At 35.0% G+C, this 19,838-nt stretch overlaps 1 protein-coding gene across 1 annotated transcript in view; it reads right to left on the reverse strand.

Moving 5' to 3' along the window:
* LOC308668419 (VPS10 domain-containing receptor SorCS1-like) overlaps nt 1-19,838 on the reverse strand; it is a gene marked incomplete at its 3' end in the record, with an annotated part of 415,624 nt that overhangs the window by 137,589 nt on the left and 258,197 nt on the right. Inside the window, 1 exon segment of the mRNA XM_081328297.1 lies at nt 8,082-8,240. Coding sequence (XP_081184423.1) covers nt 8,082-8,240 — 159 coding nt within the window.

Consider the following 19,838-nt stretch of genomic DNA (forward strand, 5'->3'; position numbering starts at 1 on the left):
ACAACCATGTTACTAATTTAAGAACTGCAGTGATTCACTTAACAAATGTGGTGAGAAAAGTCATAAAATGCACAAAACTCACTTAACAAATTTCTCAGTTAGCAACATAAATATTGGGCTCAAGTGTGGTCATAAGTTAAGGACTACCTGTACTCATAGAACTGCATCTCCCATCCATAATAAATTTAGAATTTATTTTATTTTTTGCTTTAAGGGAAAATCATTTTAGCTATTAACTGAGAACAACTGGAGAGAATGCAGAATAATGTCAGTCTTGGTTTAGCCCTTAACCAACAATTTCTTTCTCCAATTTTTATCTTTTATTACTTTAGCAAGTATACCTGTATCATATAGCTGTTCCTATAATATTATCAAGATTACCGTACTTTAATCATGATAACAGAATCCTACAGCTGATATCACTATGGCTGATGTCACATCCTGCTGATTTCTCAGTTGTGACAGCTGGTGATGTCAGTACAAGTGTTTTACTTTTGAAAAAAATAATAACCAGCTGGAAAATGAAAGCAATGAAAGGTAGGGATAACTCTCACTGAGTAAAATCCAGAATAGTGAACTTCATTATCCGCCATTCATTGGGGAATGTCGTTGCTGAATTGACAAAAAATACTCTTGTTTAAAGAGTCAGTTCTACTGTGGGGAGTGACTCAGTTAACAATGTGCTGTCAATCATGCTAAGTATATAACTTAATGCAGAAGAAATCTCAGTTTCCTTTTGTTTAGAACAAGAGACTATGGACAACAGGAATAAAAATAATTGACAGTACTGTCACAGTGTAAAGACTTCAAAGTTTCAATAATAATACAGTATTCCACAAAACTGGAAATTTAGACCTTAATCTGTATCAGATACAAACAATAGAATAATTGGCCAGAAAGAATTGCTTTAAAGTTTTCAGCAGCTTCATCAGAAGGTTTTGAAGAGCATATATAACAAAATGTATTTTATCTTTATAGTTGGGCCAAGTTGACAGTGAGATTCTGTAATGAGATTTCAATTGTCCTGATTTTTCATTTTCTGGGAGAAAGCAGACAAGTCTGCTGCAATTAAGCAGGGAGAAAGGAAGAAAAGATTTATTGATCACCACTAAAAATGACTCTGTAGAAACACAATGAACTTAAAGTGGTAGAATGTATTTATTTATTAATCAAATTTATCTCTATCACTTATGTTGTAACCTAGTTGGACAATGAAACATCTGTATGCAAACAAAGAGGTTCAGAGAGCATCAAGAACTCCATAGTTCACTCCTGAACTACATATAGTCACTCATATAGGAACTGTTTTATTTTAAATTGGAGCCGTACAATGGGGAGAATAAAAAGGAGTTAAAGTAATGAAAGTAGAGCTGATAAAGAACTGTAACTAAAGATGACAGATTCTAAAATAAATATCAAACAACAAGAAGCAAACAACAGAATGATCTACTCCAAGGTGGGTTTATGGAGGTTAAAAATACTCATTGGTTGCCTAGTCATATCAATGTGAGAAAAACCCATTATATCACTGGAAACAAATGTGTCCTAATATTTGAGACTGCAAAGTTAGAAAGTCCGCAGAATTGCCAATTTGTCTTCAAAACCATCCAAATGAATTGGAGGCACTGGATTTGATCTGATATCTCAAATCATTTTGGAAATGTGATTCAAATGTTTAATTTGAACTGAATCATTCCTTAGAATATTTGTCTTATCCCAGAATCCCAACACGTCCAACCAGATTCTATGGGAAGCCCCTAGTTTGTTTCCCACTTTTAGGCTTCATGCTTCCAGTTTTGAGAAAGACACAGTGCACATTAGACAACCACAGCACAAATGATGGATGTTTTTCTGGATTTACATATGATCATGGGTAAACGCCCTATTCAAATGGTACTCAAACCTTTTAATAAAAAACAAAAGCACCAAATAACGAAATGGCTATGAAACAGAATTGTGTGTCAGGTTAAATCAAAGCACTCAAGCTTCACAAATTTGACCTTAACTAAGACATCAAATAAATGGAAAAGCTTTTCAGTGGGGAGTTTTTGTCAAATATTTGCTGGGGAATCATGTTGTGGCTAGGCAGAAAATTGGTAGACTGGAAGTAACCTAGCCATGTTTTAATCCTTCAAAAATGGTACATTGGTCATTTTTCTTCCAGTTGTTTACACTGCTAAATGAAAGTGACAAGGTGCTGCTTTTTCTATTCTTAACAACTGACAAAACCAGATAAGCCATAAAAAATTGCCTTTATTTTCCTAGGATCAGGATGGTAATTCTTCATTGTTTGATTAAATTGCAGAATATGCATACTAGCAACAAAAACTATTTCACTATGGATGGGCAAGTTTCTTTTCATTTCCTTCAAATATAGAAAATAAATGCTATACAGAGCAGAGACTGAATTAACAGCTCAACATCTTGTCTTTCATGGAATTATCTATTTTTTCCCATTTTCTTTTCTCCCAGTTTAATGGACATATGTGTGACAACTATTTATCTGTGCACAGGTATTCAGATAATCTGTATTTAGTTATTCTAAACTGCATTTGTACCAGAATATTACATACCACTATGATTTCATGTTTGTTATTCTAGAGATGTACAGAGTATGGGCATGAAATAGTTTGAGCTATGAAAATCATCAATCAAAGGTTGATGACATTTCCACTATTATATTACTTTGAGCTGAGATACTGAAATGAATGAGATTTTTATGAGATCTTGCACTTATTGCCAAAGATCCATGCAGGAGAATTATTCATTGGTTGTCACCAATTTAAAGATAGTGAAAAGGAGCGGAAGGAGAGAACAATTTGAAAAAGAATAGGTGAAAAATGTCACATGGAAGTACAGAATTATTATGTTGAGATTTTGTGTACCAGTGTAGCACTCTAAATTGACTTAGAAATATGGAAAATTTCATTGGTATATTTCTTATGATATAAGAACCTTCTAATTTTGAAGAATCTTAAATTTAGATGGAAACCACTTGGATGCTCTTTGAAAAATGTAAAAAATAAGATTAGGAAAAAGGAGTTTAAAAGTGAAAAAGTACACAATTATATTACTGAACACAGATAGACATGCAGACATGGTCTTTCTTTGGGCAGAGAACATGGCTAAGTGAAGAGAAATCCCATATACTAGTTGTACTAGTTAGATCATCTAGTATTATTGCCTCTTCTTTTGTGTTCAGTTAGGCCAGTCCTTCCAATACTTCAATAAGTTAAAAATTAATTAATGCAGAAAATCAAAGCCAAAGATAGGAAAATCCAAGCATTTCAAAGAAACCAAGCAATCAGTCAAACTGCACAAAAGCCATTAATGTCTCAAAGGTGCTTTTTCAAGAGACAACTGGACCTTCTTTGTTTTTGTTTCAAGATATTTCAGTCTCATCCAGAACTGTAGAAGCTTCTTGGATCAGAAGTGAAATGTTTTCAAGCAAAACAAAGAAAATCCAGTTGCCTCTTGATAAAGCACATTTGGGACAACCATGAGCTGGATGATTGAAAAACTTTATAGACAAAAGCCATTAATATGATTCACTGGCTGCCTAGGTACTTATATATTTATTCACTCTTAATATGGACCACTAATAATGAGCAAGTTTTCCAATATGTCTCTAAAACAAAGAAAATATTGTTTAAAATATATTGGAATTAACATCCAGCCATTTGTTTTTCTTTCCTGTGACGCCATTTTAATTTTTCAAACAAACAAACGAAAACAAATAACCATCACACCATCATTAATGTGTTTAGGTATTCAATGTCTTCTCAAATGATTCTCTTTCCTTATACAAGTATTCTATGAAATGCCATGTATTTAATATTCACAAATTGAAAAGATGTTAGCTAGCCTGATAATTTCTTCAAAATCTTTAATATATACACTAGGATATTTGAAGAAAATTTTGTATCAGACAACATACCAGGGATAGGCAATTATGTTCAGTAGAGACCACTGTTTTCCCCACATTATTTAAGATTTCCAAGGGCCAAAGGGAACATGTCCAGTGACAGTAAATGGCATTAGTCAAGCAATCTTACACCCAGTTAAGTAATATATAAAAAAGGTAGGCCCTTTGTTTCTAATATTGTTTCATTTTCATTTTCCAGTGCTATCAAGGTAGTACACAATTGTAAAGTAGGATATAAAATATGAAATAAACTTATGAAAATGTAACAATAAAATGATACCAGCACTATTAAAATTACCAGATACAGATCTACCCACATCCATACATGTGCACATCATAAAGGCAGTGGTGGGATTCAAATATGTAAACAACCAGTACTCTGTGTGGATGTCACTTTCGGAAGTCCATTCTGGGCCTGGACAACAAAAAATTAGCTACCGGTTCTACCAAACTGGTGCGAACTGGCTGAATCCCACCACTGCATAAAGGCAAAATTAAACGTCATGTGCTGACGTTCTTTTAAAAGCAGAAAAAGTGGTCATGAGACTGTGCCCCAAAGTTCTAGCCATAGAACTTCTGATTTTTCCTTTTAAGTAGCCCCACTTAAAGCATATTGCAATAATCTAATTGTGATGAAACCAAAATCTAGATCAGACATTTGATTATTCAGGGGGGGGGGGGAAATTAAAAAATGGTACCTGTGCAAATATTTGTTTTTAGATATACCTTTGAGTTACAGTTGAGTATTAAGGAGCACAAATAACCTGAAAGTCTGATCTTTAAAATGGAGCTCAACATCTTCCCAATTTTCAATTTCTAATAACTATACCTGACTTTCTGCTGATGAATAGCATCTTTATATTCTGTTACACTCCGCACCCTTTACATTCTCTTACATTCCCCCCTTCATTCAATCTTAGTAGATCAAGAGAAGGATATAGATTCTTGAGATAAAATCCAGAGTGAGTTTTTCTTTCTTCAGGATAAAAACAAATGTAAAGTTTACTTTCTTTCCTCCATTCCTTCCTTTCTAAAATGTAGAAGATGGCCACTAAAAAGCCCAAAGATTTATTTTATGCATAAAACAATCTAGTTCTTTGCAGGCTAGTCATACTCTAGTACTTCTGAAATGGACATTTGACCATGTGATAATTATATTTCAGATTATCATACCGGTACTTGTATATTTTAAGCTATAAAGATACTTCTTCACAAAGAAATCAGTACTGTGGTGGTTTCTTTAACAATTACAACAACGGAAAGAGAGCTCAAACACTCATATGTGGTATCATTTGTGTTTTTAAAAAAATCATGTATTTCATTTGTCCATCCTGACTTATATTTCTTCATATAAAATCCTTTGAAAAATATAGTAGATTGACTTCAATTGGTCAGCAGATATGGTGGGGATTTACCGGTAGTCCATACTGTTTATTTTTAATCTGGCTATACAGTAATTTATATTTCTTCCCCTTTACCTGTCTATAATGAAATTTAGGCACAATGCAAGGGTACCATTTTCTCTTTAAAGTCAGGTGAAATAGAACAAGCAAACTGAGTAACTTCAGATGCTACTTTGGCAGGTTTGTAGCCATCTCTTGTTTATAGTTAGACATTAATTTTGAACCTGGCATCTCATTATCAGCTGAGATCTAATAATGTTCTTCTAGAATTTGTCTAATCATTTTAATAAATTACGAGCATATGTACTTATCACCACCACATGGATATATTTTGTATCTTTCTAGACCCATATTGACTCTCATAACAGGGCAAATTGTACAAGGTTATGAAGTAGAGGAACTGTTGTTGTTTTTTTCCATGCAAGCATAAATTGAAGTAGCAAGGGGCCAATTCTATGGTTATTATCCACAGAATTTGGGCAGACTGCCACATGGAAGTCTATTTGATAGAACAATTGAAAAACACTTCCATGGGATATCTGTGGAACACGGCTTTATGAAAGCTAATGGATAAATTCCCGATGGTGTTTCTCAGTGACATTAATGGTGGATTTTCGTTTCCATGTTTTCAGTTTTTATACTGTTCAGCCCAACAGACTGGACCACTCACAGAGTAAGAAACAACAACATAAAAACAAGGACATACAATAATTGAAGCCTGAACAAATTACAAAATAACCGCAAAATAATTATAAGGTAATTACAAGATAATTACAAGATGGTAATCCAGACAATTACCATCTAAAGATATAAACCATGACAAATAGGAGAATCTCAACCCAAAGCTGGAGAGGAAAGCCAGGTTTTCAAGGTCTTCCAGAATGCCATCAGATGGGAGCCATATGGATCTCAGGGAAGACCTCATTCCACAATCTTGTAAAATACAAGACTGATTTTTGTAACTGTCATATACAGAAATATATGTTTTGTTTGTTATTAGTAAACAAAATTCAAAATTAATATGTCCACTTTGATGTTTTTATTTTTCCTTTGGGAATTTTGCCCCCCCCCTTCATTTAATCTTTCTTTTCACCTTTGAACTCTGCCATAGTTATAAAATATATGAGCCATTTGCTGAAAAACGTATGAGAAGAAACTGAGTATTTCTTTCATTTCTTGTCCTAGCAAAATTGTTCATAAACCTTGTTTGGGGAGAAAAGGGTAGAAATAAATTTGATAGTTCGAGACAGCCAATTTGAAAAGTGCCTGCTAAATGACATATATATATTTTTCTTAAAGTAAAGCCAATTTGTTCATGCTTGGGATATTTTGCCCTGCTATATGACAGAAAGCTAAAATCATTTTTTTAGGGATAGTTTAAGAATGTAGTGTTTGAAAATTCTAATAGAATTGACTTGATTTAAATCTTTTAGAGTAAACTAATTTAGTTAATCACCAAGATTTGTACCTCTGTATGTTTAAATATTTTGGATGATGCTGATGATCTTTTCCAGTTCTATATTCTTCAAATATGTTGACTCAAATATTAAAATACATCAGCCTACATGATTTTATTAAATGATCTGAAGACCTGGGGAATGAAATGCTTATATTACCTACAAAAGCAGGTGCATTATTTCCCATTTTTCCAGAAAAAGAAGCCAGATGCAAAACTGTTCCCTAACCAACCTGTTGCTAAAGGAAATAGGATCTAAGAATAATTATAGCTTGGGATAACCATCGCCTGGTAAAAGCTAATATCAGTGCTGCTAACTAATTACCACTAAAGCTTTCTAATTCACCTACTTACTGGCCTGTTCACTGGTCCATTTGCCTGTTGTTTGTCATTCATCCACCTGTTATATCTACCATACAGACACACAATGCAGCTATCTCACTTCCAAAGCAACTCAGGCCAGGGATTGGCAACCTCTGGCCACTTAAAGATTGAATTCAACAGTTTCTGGGACCAAAAATTAGAGTGACGATGAAAAGGATCATCTTTTTGCTCTTATCTTATTTTTCTGGGAATATTTTTGGAGTTTTTATTTCATAAATCATCATACTTTTTATTTTGCAAAGTGCTTGAAATTATGATTGGGTGTATTTCCCTTCCCAAAATCAAAAGAAACCCTGCTCTCAAATAATGGTTAAAGAGACATGCACACAACCCCAAAAAGGGAATAGGAAGGTATACAGGAGTATTGCTTGCTATGTCAGTGCTGCAGGTTTGCCTACTTCTGTGTTAAAAGATAGGCATTTAAAATGATATAACTTCTAGACAGTTGTGCAGCACCTATCCTGCAAAAAAGTTTTGCACAAATCTCTACAGCATGAACCAACTTTCATGTTTATTCTAGGGCTTCTTAAATTAATGAGGAATTGACCAGGTAAGACTCTCTGGAATGATGAGTGTCCCTCATTTCCAGAGCTTTATGCCTATTCCAATTAGAATGTAACACAAGAGGAAAATAATTAAATACATGAATGGATACTAACCATATTCATTTAATTAGATGTAGAAATTAAAGAAATTAAATCAGGTTTGCTTCTTTTTTCCTGTCCACCTTCTACTTTTTAGAACTACAGATCTAATGTACTCTTCCACATATACGTTGACCGTTTGGTTATTTTAGAGAGCAGTTGGAAGGTGTTAATGACACTTCTGAATCTCCTGTATTCCCTGATATGCTGGCTATTAACTGACCCTTTGTTTTGCTTAATAAAAGGCAGGGAATAAAAGCAATACGAACCTTCTGATCCTGACTGTAGGCCAAAATCCAGTCCTCCTGCTTGGGATGGAAAAGCATACTATGAATGTAGAAGTTCAACCGATATTTTTGATAGGTGGCTCCTTCATCAGAACTGATCAGCAGGCTGCTCTCAATCTCAGGATCCGTAAGCAACATAATCTGCACAGATAAAAACAGAAGGGAACTGGAATTTTAAACAAGAAAAAAGTAAAATAAACATTCTGAAATGTCTAGAAAATCAGTGTTGAGAAAGATTATTTAAGTGAGCTCCATAGCTGTACGTAGCCATCCAAATGTAGACAAAGCAAAGATGGTCTTCTAAGTGGAAAGGATAGAAGAACAGCATCCTACTTAACTAATCCAAGTATTTCTGTAATACAATCTATACAAAGGCATAGATCCTTTTTTTTTACTGTGTTTCATACTATATTTTTCAAATGTACATTATGAGTTATACTGAAGTGCCCCATTTTTTTGTTGAAAACTCTGGACACATGGATTTCCATGACAGAATAAAACAAAAGCCCACAGTCTGTAGGGAAAAGAATTCAGACCCGGGTCGATAGAGATGCTCTGAACCAGCCAGGCAGCCTCGTCTCTCTAAAAAAGCCCTGAGCAACTGCCCACTGAACTTTTATTCCCCTCCTTTTTTCTGAATACCAAATACAACATTACATAAACCCCATCAATCTCAAAAAATAGGATACATAGTGATAATTGGATACGTAGTGAGAACTTCTCAGGTGCCTATGAGATCATTACAAAAACAAGATACTAAAAGATATATGTGAAAGCTCTATCATAGCGTTTCCCAAACCTCCCACATGCCATCCTGTGCGAACCAGGAGAGTGTGCTCATCACTGTAATTCACGTAGAGGCCGATAAGAAACGTTTGGGAAAGCTGAAGGTTGGGAGGCCAAAAGCTGGACGTTCCCACAACAGTCATTAATAGAGAGATGGTAAACAGAGGCAGCAACTGAGGACAAGAAAGGCCAAAGAGGCAAAAAAAGTGAGAAACTCTCTCTTCCTCTGGCATTGCCTTTGACCATTATCACATTAGAGGCAAGACAAAAGAAGGAAGAGCAGAGAATGTCAATCAAATCACAGCACATTCTCCAAAATTCACAGAAAGGATAAGAGCCTGAAGGTATCCTCAAAAAGTGGAAAGCCTTTTCTAGCAATTCTGAAGATTTTGAATCAGCACATGAAAGTTTCCAGTGATATCCATGATATCAAGGCAAGTCCTACATACATTATCAGTGATTACTTTTGATTTAACTTAAAGATACCATTTAAATTAAATTGTATCACATTCTACATATATTGGTCCCTGTGCTAACATTCTTTCCATAGGAACCTTCCTTTCCAGTGGTGGGATTCACATCCCTGAACAACTGGTTCTCTGTGTGGATGGAGGACTGAGCCTCCGAGGCCTAGAACAGACTTCCAGAAGTGGCATCCCCACACTTCTGATGGGCTGTTCTAGGCCTGGGAGGCCGCCTCCAGGTCTAGAACGGACTTCTGGAAGCTCTGTGCATTCAGCCGGTTCTCCGAACTCAACAAAATTTAGCTACCAGTTTCGAACCAGCTGAGTCCCATCACTGTTCCTTCCACACCGTAAGATAAAGAAAAAAAATCACACTACCTCTAAGAAGTTATAAAGATTTGAACTTCTTCCTTAAAGAAATAATTCAGAATCTGTCATAGTTATCCCAGGCTGTAAGTATTATACTCAGAACTCTTGAAATACAGGGATCCACATAAAAGCTTTTATTTCCAGTGTAGTAATCAGACATTACATTTTCTTATTATTCTATAGCCATTTATCATTATTATCCTTCTCTCTTGAGGTTTCATACTAAATCAGGTTAGGTTTCAACGTTAGACATCATAGTCTCTGGATTTTGACTTTTATGTCCAGTAGATGCCTATGCTTGTATCATTATTTCCTCTGTTATTTCAGCACAACTCATTACTTTATACCAGATCCCAGAATCTGGATAAATGAATACTAACACTGGGTTCTTTATTATAGCAATATGGAAGACATGGAATATTAGCCAACGAAAAAGGAAAAAAATTCTCAATGACAAGGAATCACTGATTGAAATGAACAACAGATTATATTTTTAATGGTAAAAACTGTTATGGCACCAAGACCAAGTGACAGCCACTCCCAGGCTCTTCTGTTCTACACTCAGATAGTAGTATTTTAGTTTTTGATCATAGGCAATTACTACAAGAAGAATGCTTGACTATAAGAAAGTTGAATATATTGAAAGGTTTTCTTAAAAAGAAAAAAGGGGGGAAGGGACTATTTTGCCAAAAGAACAAAAAAAAAAACACCTAACTACAATCTACAGTCAGCTTCATAAAAGGCACACGGCCATTGGCATTACACTAAGTAGATATATTTCAGCATAACATGGCATATCAACAGTGCCAGGATTCTATCCCTTCCCACCCAATCACAGATGGTTAGCTTCATTATTTCAAATAGTATTAAAATGTGCAATAGGTGTCCCTTAATTTCATTTAATATTGCGATTAGCATATTAATTTGATTTATTCTCTGTGCACTGGGCATACACATATATGGACGTGCATGCATTGCAGACATTTATTAAATGGAATGAATTTTCTGGATTTGATGCTCTGTTGGATAGAAATAATATAGCAGAAAGAAATGCATAATATTCTAAGTAGCAACTAGTTGGAACTGAAACTCTTTGCAGCAATTGTGACTTGAATTCAAATGTGCTTATATTTAGAAAAGTTCCAATGAAATGCAACATAGACTTTAGTATGATTATTCTAAATAAGCACAAATTTGAGAAACAGAGCTTAGAAGTTTCCTGAGTTGAATTGAGGCATGTTATTACAGTTATATAATAGATCAGAACTGATCAGCAGGCTGCTGATCAGTTCTGATCTATTATATAACTGTAATAACGGCATTTTTATGATTAACATTATTATGGTATATGTTTTCACTGATTCCTAATAACTTCACAGATACATAAAATGGGCACTTTTTTAAAGGGAAGGAGATAAATGTGGACAATGAGAATAAAGGGGAACAAAAGGCAAACTAACTAAATAAAGATTACTAATTTGATCCCGATACAGTCGTATTTAGACTGGGTAATTCTCTAGCAACAAGGGCTGCAAAACAGCTCCAGTAATATACAACACTTTATTAGGATGCGGAAATGTTTGCAGGAGATTTTTTTTCCAGTTCTGTGGTTGTTATTCCCTGGATCACACGTAATCAGAATTTACACACCCCTCATTTCTGGTTCTTTCTATTTTCACGATTCATTTGATCGTAACATGCAATTACCACCTATCTATGGATTCCTGCTTTCACACATGCCTATAACAACTTAAATTGTGCCAATCTATTTATTTCTGATATAACTACATTTCCACCCTTCCATTTACAGTATAATTAAAACTGCACCTATATCTGCCTGCATGTATGCACCCATCAATGTCATTCAATGGCATTAGATCACTTTCATTCAAATCTATTACATCCTTGCTCTCTCGCTTAGTTTTACAGCCATTCTGTCAGAACCATCTCCCCAGAAACCAAGAAAGAAATGAGAAGTTACTTCTAAATATTTAGTTGGGCATAAAACTTTTGGTTTGTTTTGCTGCTTCTTCCCTTCTGCAAATCCAAATTACATTCCACCATACATACAACATGCCTATTTCATTCATTCATTTCACCAATGGATTCTCTCGCCTTACTGTTCATTCTTATTATATTCCAAGTCACAAGCTTCCATGTATCAGATATTGATAGTGTATGAATACAGATACAGATAGATAGCCAGAAACAAGGACACCATGAACCCTAATCAGTCTCAGCAAGGACCTTGTGCCAGTCCCTCTCCCTCTTTAAGCCCTATGAAGGAGGCAACAGCAAACCTTCTGAAATATTTCCAAGAAAACTGCAGGGATTTGTGCAGGCACTCACCAGGAGTTGACAAGGACAAGGAGGAGAAAGAGAACAAAAAAGAAGAGGAGGAGAGGGGAGGGGAAGAAGTAAGATACTGTATGCTGCCCCTCAAACTTTTTCCTTTATGTTTTCACATAATGCAGTTTAATAATATAAAGAAGCTGTCGACCAGGTTGCCAGCCTTAGCTGCACCTATATGACATATCACATTACCTAGTAACAGGAAGAACACTTACTTCAACTCAGTCAATTTTAACATATTTTGGTCACTATGCTATAAGCACATCCACAGCCTAGCTTATAGTATCTGTGGAAGTTATGGTATTTGTTGCAAGCTAGAATTTCTAATATAGAGATTACACGGCAGAGCAGCATGCTTTTTCTTGCATCTAAATAGGACATACTGTATGTGCAGTGCACTGACACACAATCAATGTATTTTAATAGCCCTATAATAAATTCTATGGAGCTAAATCTTGGCTACTTGTGTTACTAACTTTCTATAATAAACTGACATTCCATGGGCATGCAGATCATATAAATGAGCAGAAACGAAGGCATGGAAAATATTTTATTATAATATTGAAACTTATTGACTATCTTTCTATAATTTATAATCACATTGCCTGCATCAGTGCCAATGCAGCAATTTTGGTATACACACTGACACAGCAATTGGTACAAATATTTCCCAAAGATAGTTTATAGCAACACAAGTAAAACCATAATTAGCTGGATTTGTTATGCCGATATACAGTTCCTGAACTAAAAATATGATTGAGGGGAGGATTATGTCCTCTATAGACTTCTGCCAATTGTGACAATCCTGTATCTATTAACTTGTAAGTAGCAGCCAGAATACCTACTACTAATACCTATTGAGAAACTTAAATATAAGAGATAATGAAATATTCTTTTTTTTCAACACATGATGGCAGTCACTTATGGCTAGTCTCATACCATTGGTCAAGGAGACTCTTTTAAAAAATGACAGAAAATCAACTGACTTAATTCAAGTGTATTTTTATTCTGCCTTTTGTAAGACCTATCACATTCTGAAATTATGATTGTTTCTGTTTAATATAGCACTGCCAGTCAGAAGGCAGCATATACAAGCAATGAGGAACTATGGTGTTACACAGTGCTTTTTTTGTAAAAGAAAAAGGTGCTGGAACTCAAAGGTGCTATCCTACAAGGTTCCATCCAAAAAAGGTGCCGGAACTCCGTTCTGAGCGTTCTATGAGAAAAAAAGCCCTGGTGTTACACATAACAGCCTTTGATTTTTCCTATACTTCAAGGCCAGAAAAACCCCCTGCATATTTCTCCCATTATTAATGGCACTTAAAAAAAATGCCTTGCCTCAGCCCCAGCTTGCTTTCTCAGTCCATTCCCGGGAGAAGTGGCTTATTGAACTGGAGGCAAATCAGAAAACAAGCTTTAAATGTTGCCCCCACAAATATTTCTTTACTTCTAGGATGGCACCGGAATAGAAGCTGTTTGGTCAACAAACGATGACAATGTGAATGAAAGTTGCTTGCATACACACTGCATTGGGAATGATTTGTCAACTGAACAAGCTGTAATATACAAACTACATTAATGTGCATCTGCACATAGTACATTTATTCATCAACACATACACATATTTACAGCCTCATAAACGGTGGCAGTTAAGCCATCCTTATCCTGAATCCTAGATCACCCTCACCAGTGCAGCAAGATATGTACTGGTTTCATGGATGAAGAATCTATCTTGTGGTTTATAGGTTGGCATTCTGGAATTGGAAGTTTCTGAGGCTCCTCCATTTGCAACTCTCAAAAATCAGTTGTATTTGGAACAGGAAACACAAGAAAATGTCATTTTAACCCTTAAATAAGAAGAACACCAATTTCAAAACAGAATAACACCAATTCTCCTCTGAAACAACTGAGAAATATAAGAAGTTCTATTTTCCATCCACTTTGTGATATCATCTGCGATTTGAGGTCCCCTTAAAGTAATATTTAATTGCCTATTGTCTAATAATCCATAAGTAGATTTAAAGCACGGCTGTAGTGAGATGATAAACCATGGGATAGATTATAAATCCATAATTTGGAGGAGAAATGGATCTTATTAAGAACAAGGGCATTTAAGATGAATAGTGTAAAAGAACATCATATAATGAGCCATATAAGTCTATGAACAAGTCTCCCTGTGGAGGTGGGTATGCGATTCAGTGTTTATGAGGCTTAATAAAAATAAATGGAGTAGAAATTCCTGCAGCTATGGATCTCCCTGTCTGTATAAATCCCTCCCTGGGTTAAATCCTAGTCAGCAGCTGCTTTGCCATCAGTTCACCCATCCTCACAATGTTCTACAGATAATGAACTCTGAATCACCCTAGGCAAATGTCTTGTTAATAACCTTGGCACTGACCATGCATACCTAAGCCAAGCCTGGCCATTTTACATTCTTTTTACAATGAAGTTAGCAGTCTACCTAGACCACCTGCTGCAAAGTAGGCTATGTACAGAGGGGGCTGGAGACTTCTTCACTTGGCTAGTAACTAGAAGAAAATGACAACAAAGTATGAAGGTAAAGAAAGGAAGAACGTGCCTGTAGGATCTTGTAGTACTGTATATAGTAATGTTTAGTATATATAATGTTGACTCAGAGTTCAATCAGATCTGTTTTATTTTTGACTACAATTCCAGTAATGCTACAGTTGTGTAAGGCCAAAACAAGTGACACTGGAGCAACAAGTTTTAATTCAGCAATATCTGGGCTCTTCCAGATAGTCCTGAAGTATATCTGCTAGCATCACTGACTATTGGCCATGTAACTGTAGCAGCTGGAAGTGAGTTGTAGTTTATAAATATCTGGAAATGTTTCCTACACCCAAGGAGAAGTTTTAGATTCTTCTCTATGAGTAGTTAAGAAGATAACAAAAATTAATGTGTCATCGCACAACGTATCGAGACAGTTTTGCCATTGCCGGCAATGGGGTAGGCGTGGCGTCTAGATGATTCATCTGGCTTGAGGGTCAGCAGTTTGACACCCCTGATTTATACATTAAGTATTACATATATTGAAATTAAACAAAAAGCACCAAATATATAATACACTTATTTAATACTCAACTGTCAGAAGAAATAATAGAACCAAGCAGACTTCCATTTGACAAGTTTGTAAGCATATGCTTTTATGTACATTTACCTAGTGGTAGTATTTATTGGACTTAGCTAAATACTAAATTTGTAGTGGAATAGACATTAAGAAGGACTTCTGTGGGTCTCAGACCAAAATAAGGAGCAGTTCCTTAAAATTATCAGAACTAAATATAAACATTTTCTTACATCTGTGAGTAACTTAGTGTTTCAGAAACCACAAAAAGGTGACATTCCTGTAAAAAGAAAAAAAAAGTGTTCTTTAATTTGGGCAAGGGGAGAAAAATAAAGGATTAACAGATAAACATGATTTACCAAGTCTTGTGTAATGGTTAGCTTAAGTCCAGCGTTATGGACTGTTTTAGTTCTATATAAAAAGGTTATTTTTAGAGCATTGACAGAGTAAGTGGCAGAGAAATTGCCTCACATTTAGGCAAATTTATTTCTGTAAATGTTACCAAACAACAAATGTTTGTGGTTTTGCATATGCATGTATGAAAGCTAATATAAATTTCCTGAATTTATTTCTCTAAAACAGGAGTGTCAAAGACGCAACATCACATGACGTGTTGCGACGTATCGTAACTTTTTTCCATTGTCAGCAATGGGGTAGGCGTGATTTCGGCATGATGCATCTGCCCGACGGGCCAACAGTTTGACCCCCCCACTCTAATATATATATGTATATATCCAGGCTTTCTTCAATAGAAAACAAATGGTGTGCTTACAGATATCATTGATCCTGACAGGGTTCAAGGTTGACTCAGCCTTCAATCCTTCTGAGGTCACTAAAATGAGGACCCAAATTGTTGGGGGCAATATGCTGATACTGTAAAGTGCCAAGATACAGCTGTTAAGCACTATAGGGCAGTGTATAAGTCTAAGTGCTGATGCTGTTGCACTGGTATTTTATTTGTTGGTTTGCTTGCTTGCTTGCTTATTAAATGCCCACCTCACCATGAATCTTCTATCTCACCTGTGAATCTTCTATTCAACTCTGGGATATCCAAGTCTGGATATCCAAACATCTCCAAACATCTCAGATTTGACTCTCAGTACAAAAAGGGAGCAAGTCAAATGAAGTTATTTTCAAACCTCTGGATTGGATTTAGAATGAAATCTTACAGTCATAATATACTAAGGGTATCCAGTTTACTCTAAAAATCTACTTCTATGACTAGAATGGAAGGTAATGGAAGCAAATTTATAAGACTATGCTGAAGTTTCAGCAAGCTTTTTATTTCCCTGCTTCAACCCATCCTCACCATATTCTAGAAGACAGCTTTCTCCCCCACACCGTATTTGATATTTTTTTCTCCATTTGGCAGAATAAAGAAGATAAAAAAAGAAACAGCTTGCTACTGTCTCTTGGAGAAAACATTGGAGGTGATGGGTAGGAATGGGCGTGTTCCATTTTTGAGCAGTGCAAAACAGTGCAAGAGGATCTATCCTGTTCCTGGGCAAATAAAGTCATATTTACAATAAAGACATATATTTACTTCTCCCCTCAGGGTACCGCTATAGGGCACTGCATGCCAAAACAACTATACATGAAGAGATGTTTTCCCCATGCCATCACTCTGCTAAACACTTAATTCCCATAGCACCGTCTTATGCCTAAAGATACCTAACCATGTAGTAGGGTTGTATTACTATTATCCTTATCATCTTTCCTATAACCTACTCCTATTGGTACATTATGACTATCACTTATGATTTATCACTTTGTTGCTTGTATGTACACTGAGAGCTTATGCACCACAGACAAATTCCTTGTTTGTCCAATTAGACTTGGCCAATAAAGGATATTAATAATAATAATAATAAACCTTTATTGTCAAAGTACAACATGTGTACATTGAGATTAGCTGAGCCTCCCCCCGTGCTCTCTCCCCCCAACACACAGTGACAACAAACCCTAAATCCCACCACACCACGTGAACCAACTACACCACACACTTCTATAAAGAGTATTCTGCTTTCCTTCATAAGGAATTGAGTCCCCACATATTCTTCCTATTTTGACTATCCCCTTTTTTCTATTTGTTCCCCTCTTTGAGAAATTAAGGTTGGATCTAATTTAGACCTAATCATGTCTCCACAACCTCCACTTGGGGAATCGTCACATTTTCAACAGCAGCTGTTTTATGATTACTTTTTCCCCCTAAAATGCTAACTATATTGGTAAATTTAAAAAGCAAGGGATTTCTCATATACATTGAATTCAACATTTTATAAAGCAAACTAAAACAAAACTGGATATTGCAGGATTTCAGTTAGGCAATTGGAATCAATGGTTTTCTATTGGGAAGCCAAAACTATAATCTAGTTCTAAGATTGTTTCTTGCTTGCTCCTACTTTAAAGTCATGAAAGATAATAACAAAGAGCAATGAAACAGTCTGAAAGAAAAATTGAGTGAGCCCATATCTGGATGCTATTTCTTTCTATGCTTGATAAATAAAGGATAAGTAGACTTATGTTTCCTCTGGATTTATGGTCAAATCAGCACTAGTATATTATGATGGGGTTCCTTTTTCTTAAACATAAAATATATGGACCTTTATTAAATAGAAAAGTTTAGAATTTTAATCTCTTGACTGTCCAAGCTAGAAAACTAACGTCTATATAGAATGGCATTTAAATGAACTCCTTTCTTTAAGTGAGTTCAAGCAACAGAGAATAAGTGGATGCAAGTGGTTGTCCATTGCAAACATTTTATGAAAGTAATGGCTTTAATTACTGTTTTCAATACCATTGTATTTTGTTAAATTAATTCTGCTTGCTGAATACATAGTTTGAGAATAACCAATTTAACAAAAATAGAACACGGTTTTTATATTTTATTTTTTATATTTTCTTACCAGTAATAAAAGTTGAAGATGCAAGATATTTAGAAACGTAGGGCTATGTTCCTATCTTCCAATTTTAAAGAATTGTTTTTAGAAGACTGGCACAAAGCAAAAAGTCTGCCCTTGTTTTGGCAGACAGTTTTTACTCACACAATTATAACTATATTGTTGAACAAAAACAACTCCACCTAATTAAATATAGTAATAACTACCAAAGACAGTTGATAAGAGACAATTTTAAAGAAAACTTTCAGGCAAATATGGTTTGTGTATATGCATGAAATTGGTGGCTTCTAATTAATTGCTATTTTCATAAATAGTTCCAAATTAGTGGCCAGATTACAAAATTGCAACATAATTTATTTAAAAAAATACAAAGTGAAACTGAACATAGCTAACATCCAATTAATAAATAGCACAAGATAAATAAACAGTACAGGAAATAGTGAATGTAATAAAGAGCATTTGTCGGTAAATAGGAAAACATCATGGACTGAAAAATAACCTTGAATTATAACAAGAGCGATATTGTGTGCAGCTTCAAATCTTTTGATGAGAAAGATGAAACATTCATGTATTTCCACATAGGAAGAAGCCACCTATATTATCATAGAGCTGTTGAATAATGAAAACTTTTCCACACATATAATCTAGTCTCAGACTTTTTAAGCAAATGGCAGCTTGAATCAGTGAGAAAACCCATTTTGATGCTATGATGAAACTTAGGTTTCATTATAATTTGTTCAGTTTGTATAAAAAAAACCCTTATGGTGTTAACATATTAACATTAATGTTAATGTTAATATTAAGTGATTATTACTTGTTAAATATTATTTATGTTGAAAAACCTGACTAATATATCAGAAATAAAAAACAGGATCAGACTACTATGAAATCATTTTTTAAAAACTAAAAGGAATATACACTGACAAATTCCTAGCAAGTCATGGCTGGCTGGAAAAAATAGTTTAGCACCAAAAAATATATTGTTTCTTAGGATTAAAATTAACATTCTCTATTCTCCCAACAGGGTGTTACTGTTTACTACATATAACATGCCAAATCCCCTTTGGTCAACTTACGCATAACATATAAACTGAGCCACTTTGTTCCATTTTGAATTGTAGCCACTTTGTCTAAAACTAAAATATCTTAGGTCCAATTCTTAATTATAATTAACTAAACAAAACACTTTCATTCCTTAAGAAATGAAATCTAAGAAGACATTAAAGAGGATTAGACAAAATCCTAGAGGATCAATCTCTTACTATAGATCTCTCATGATAGCAAAGCAGACTTCCTATACCCACAGGAAATACAAATTAATGTAACTTAATTGATCATAAAAGCAGATATGCATGTGGAGATTAATTAATTAATACTGATTGTGATTATGAGGGTTATGAAATAAATAGTCGTAGCTGCCTGATGCTAGGTAAGAGTAACCAGTTTAACCAGACCCAATTTGCAAGGAACAGCCACAGCTGGATTCAAACAGTAAAACAACTCATGAAAATAATGGCTGCTTATTGAATAGACCAGGCATGTCAAACTACCGGCCTATGGGCCAGATGCATCATACTGAAACTGCGCCCACCCTATTGCCGGCAATGGGGGAAAAGTCACAATATGTTGTGCAACATCACATGATGTCATAAGTTTGACGTGCCTGGAATAAACCATTTGGCTGGCTTCACTTATTATCCCAAACCATAATTATATTTTATCAACTCCAATGGATAGGTTAACTCAGCCAAAAGAAACTAAGTTATTAGTTAGCATAATGAGT

Source organism: Vipera berus (genome assembly GCF_964194415.1).
Source record: "Vipera berus genome assembly, chromosome: 5".
Taxonomy (NCBI): domain Eukaryota; kingdom Metazoa; phylum Chordata; class Lepidosauria; order Squamata; family Viperidae; genus Vipera; species Vipera berus.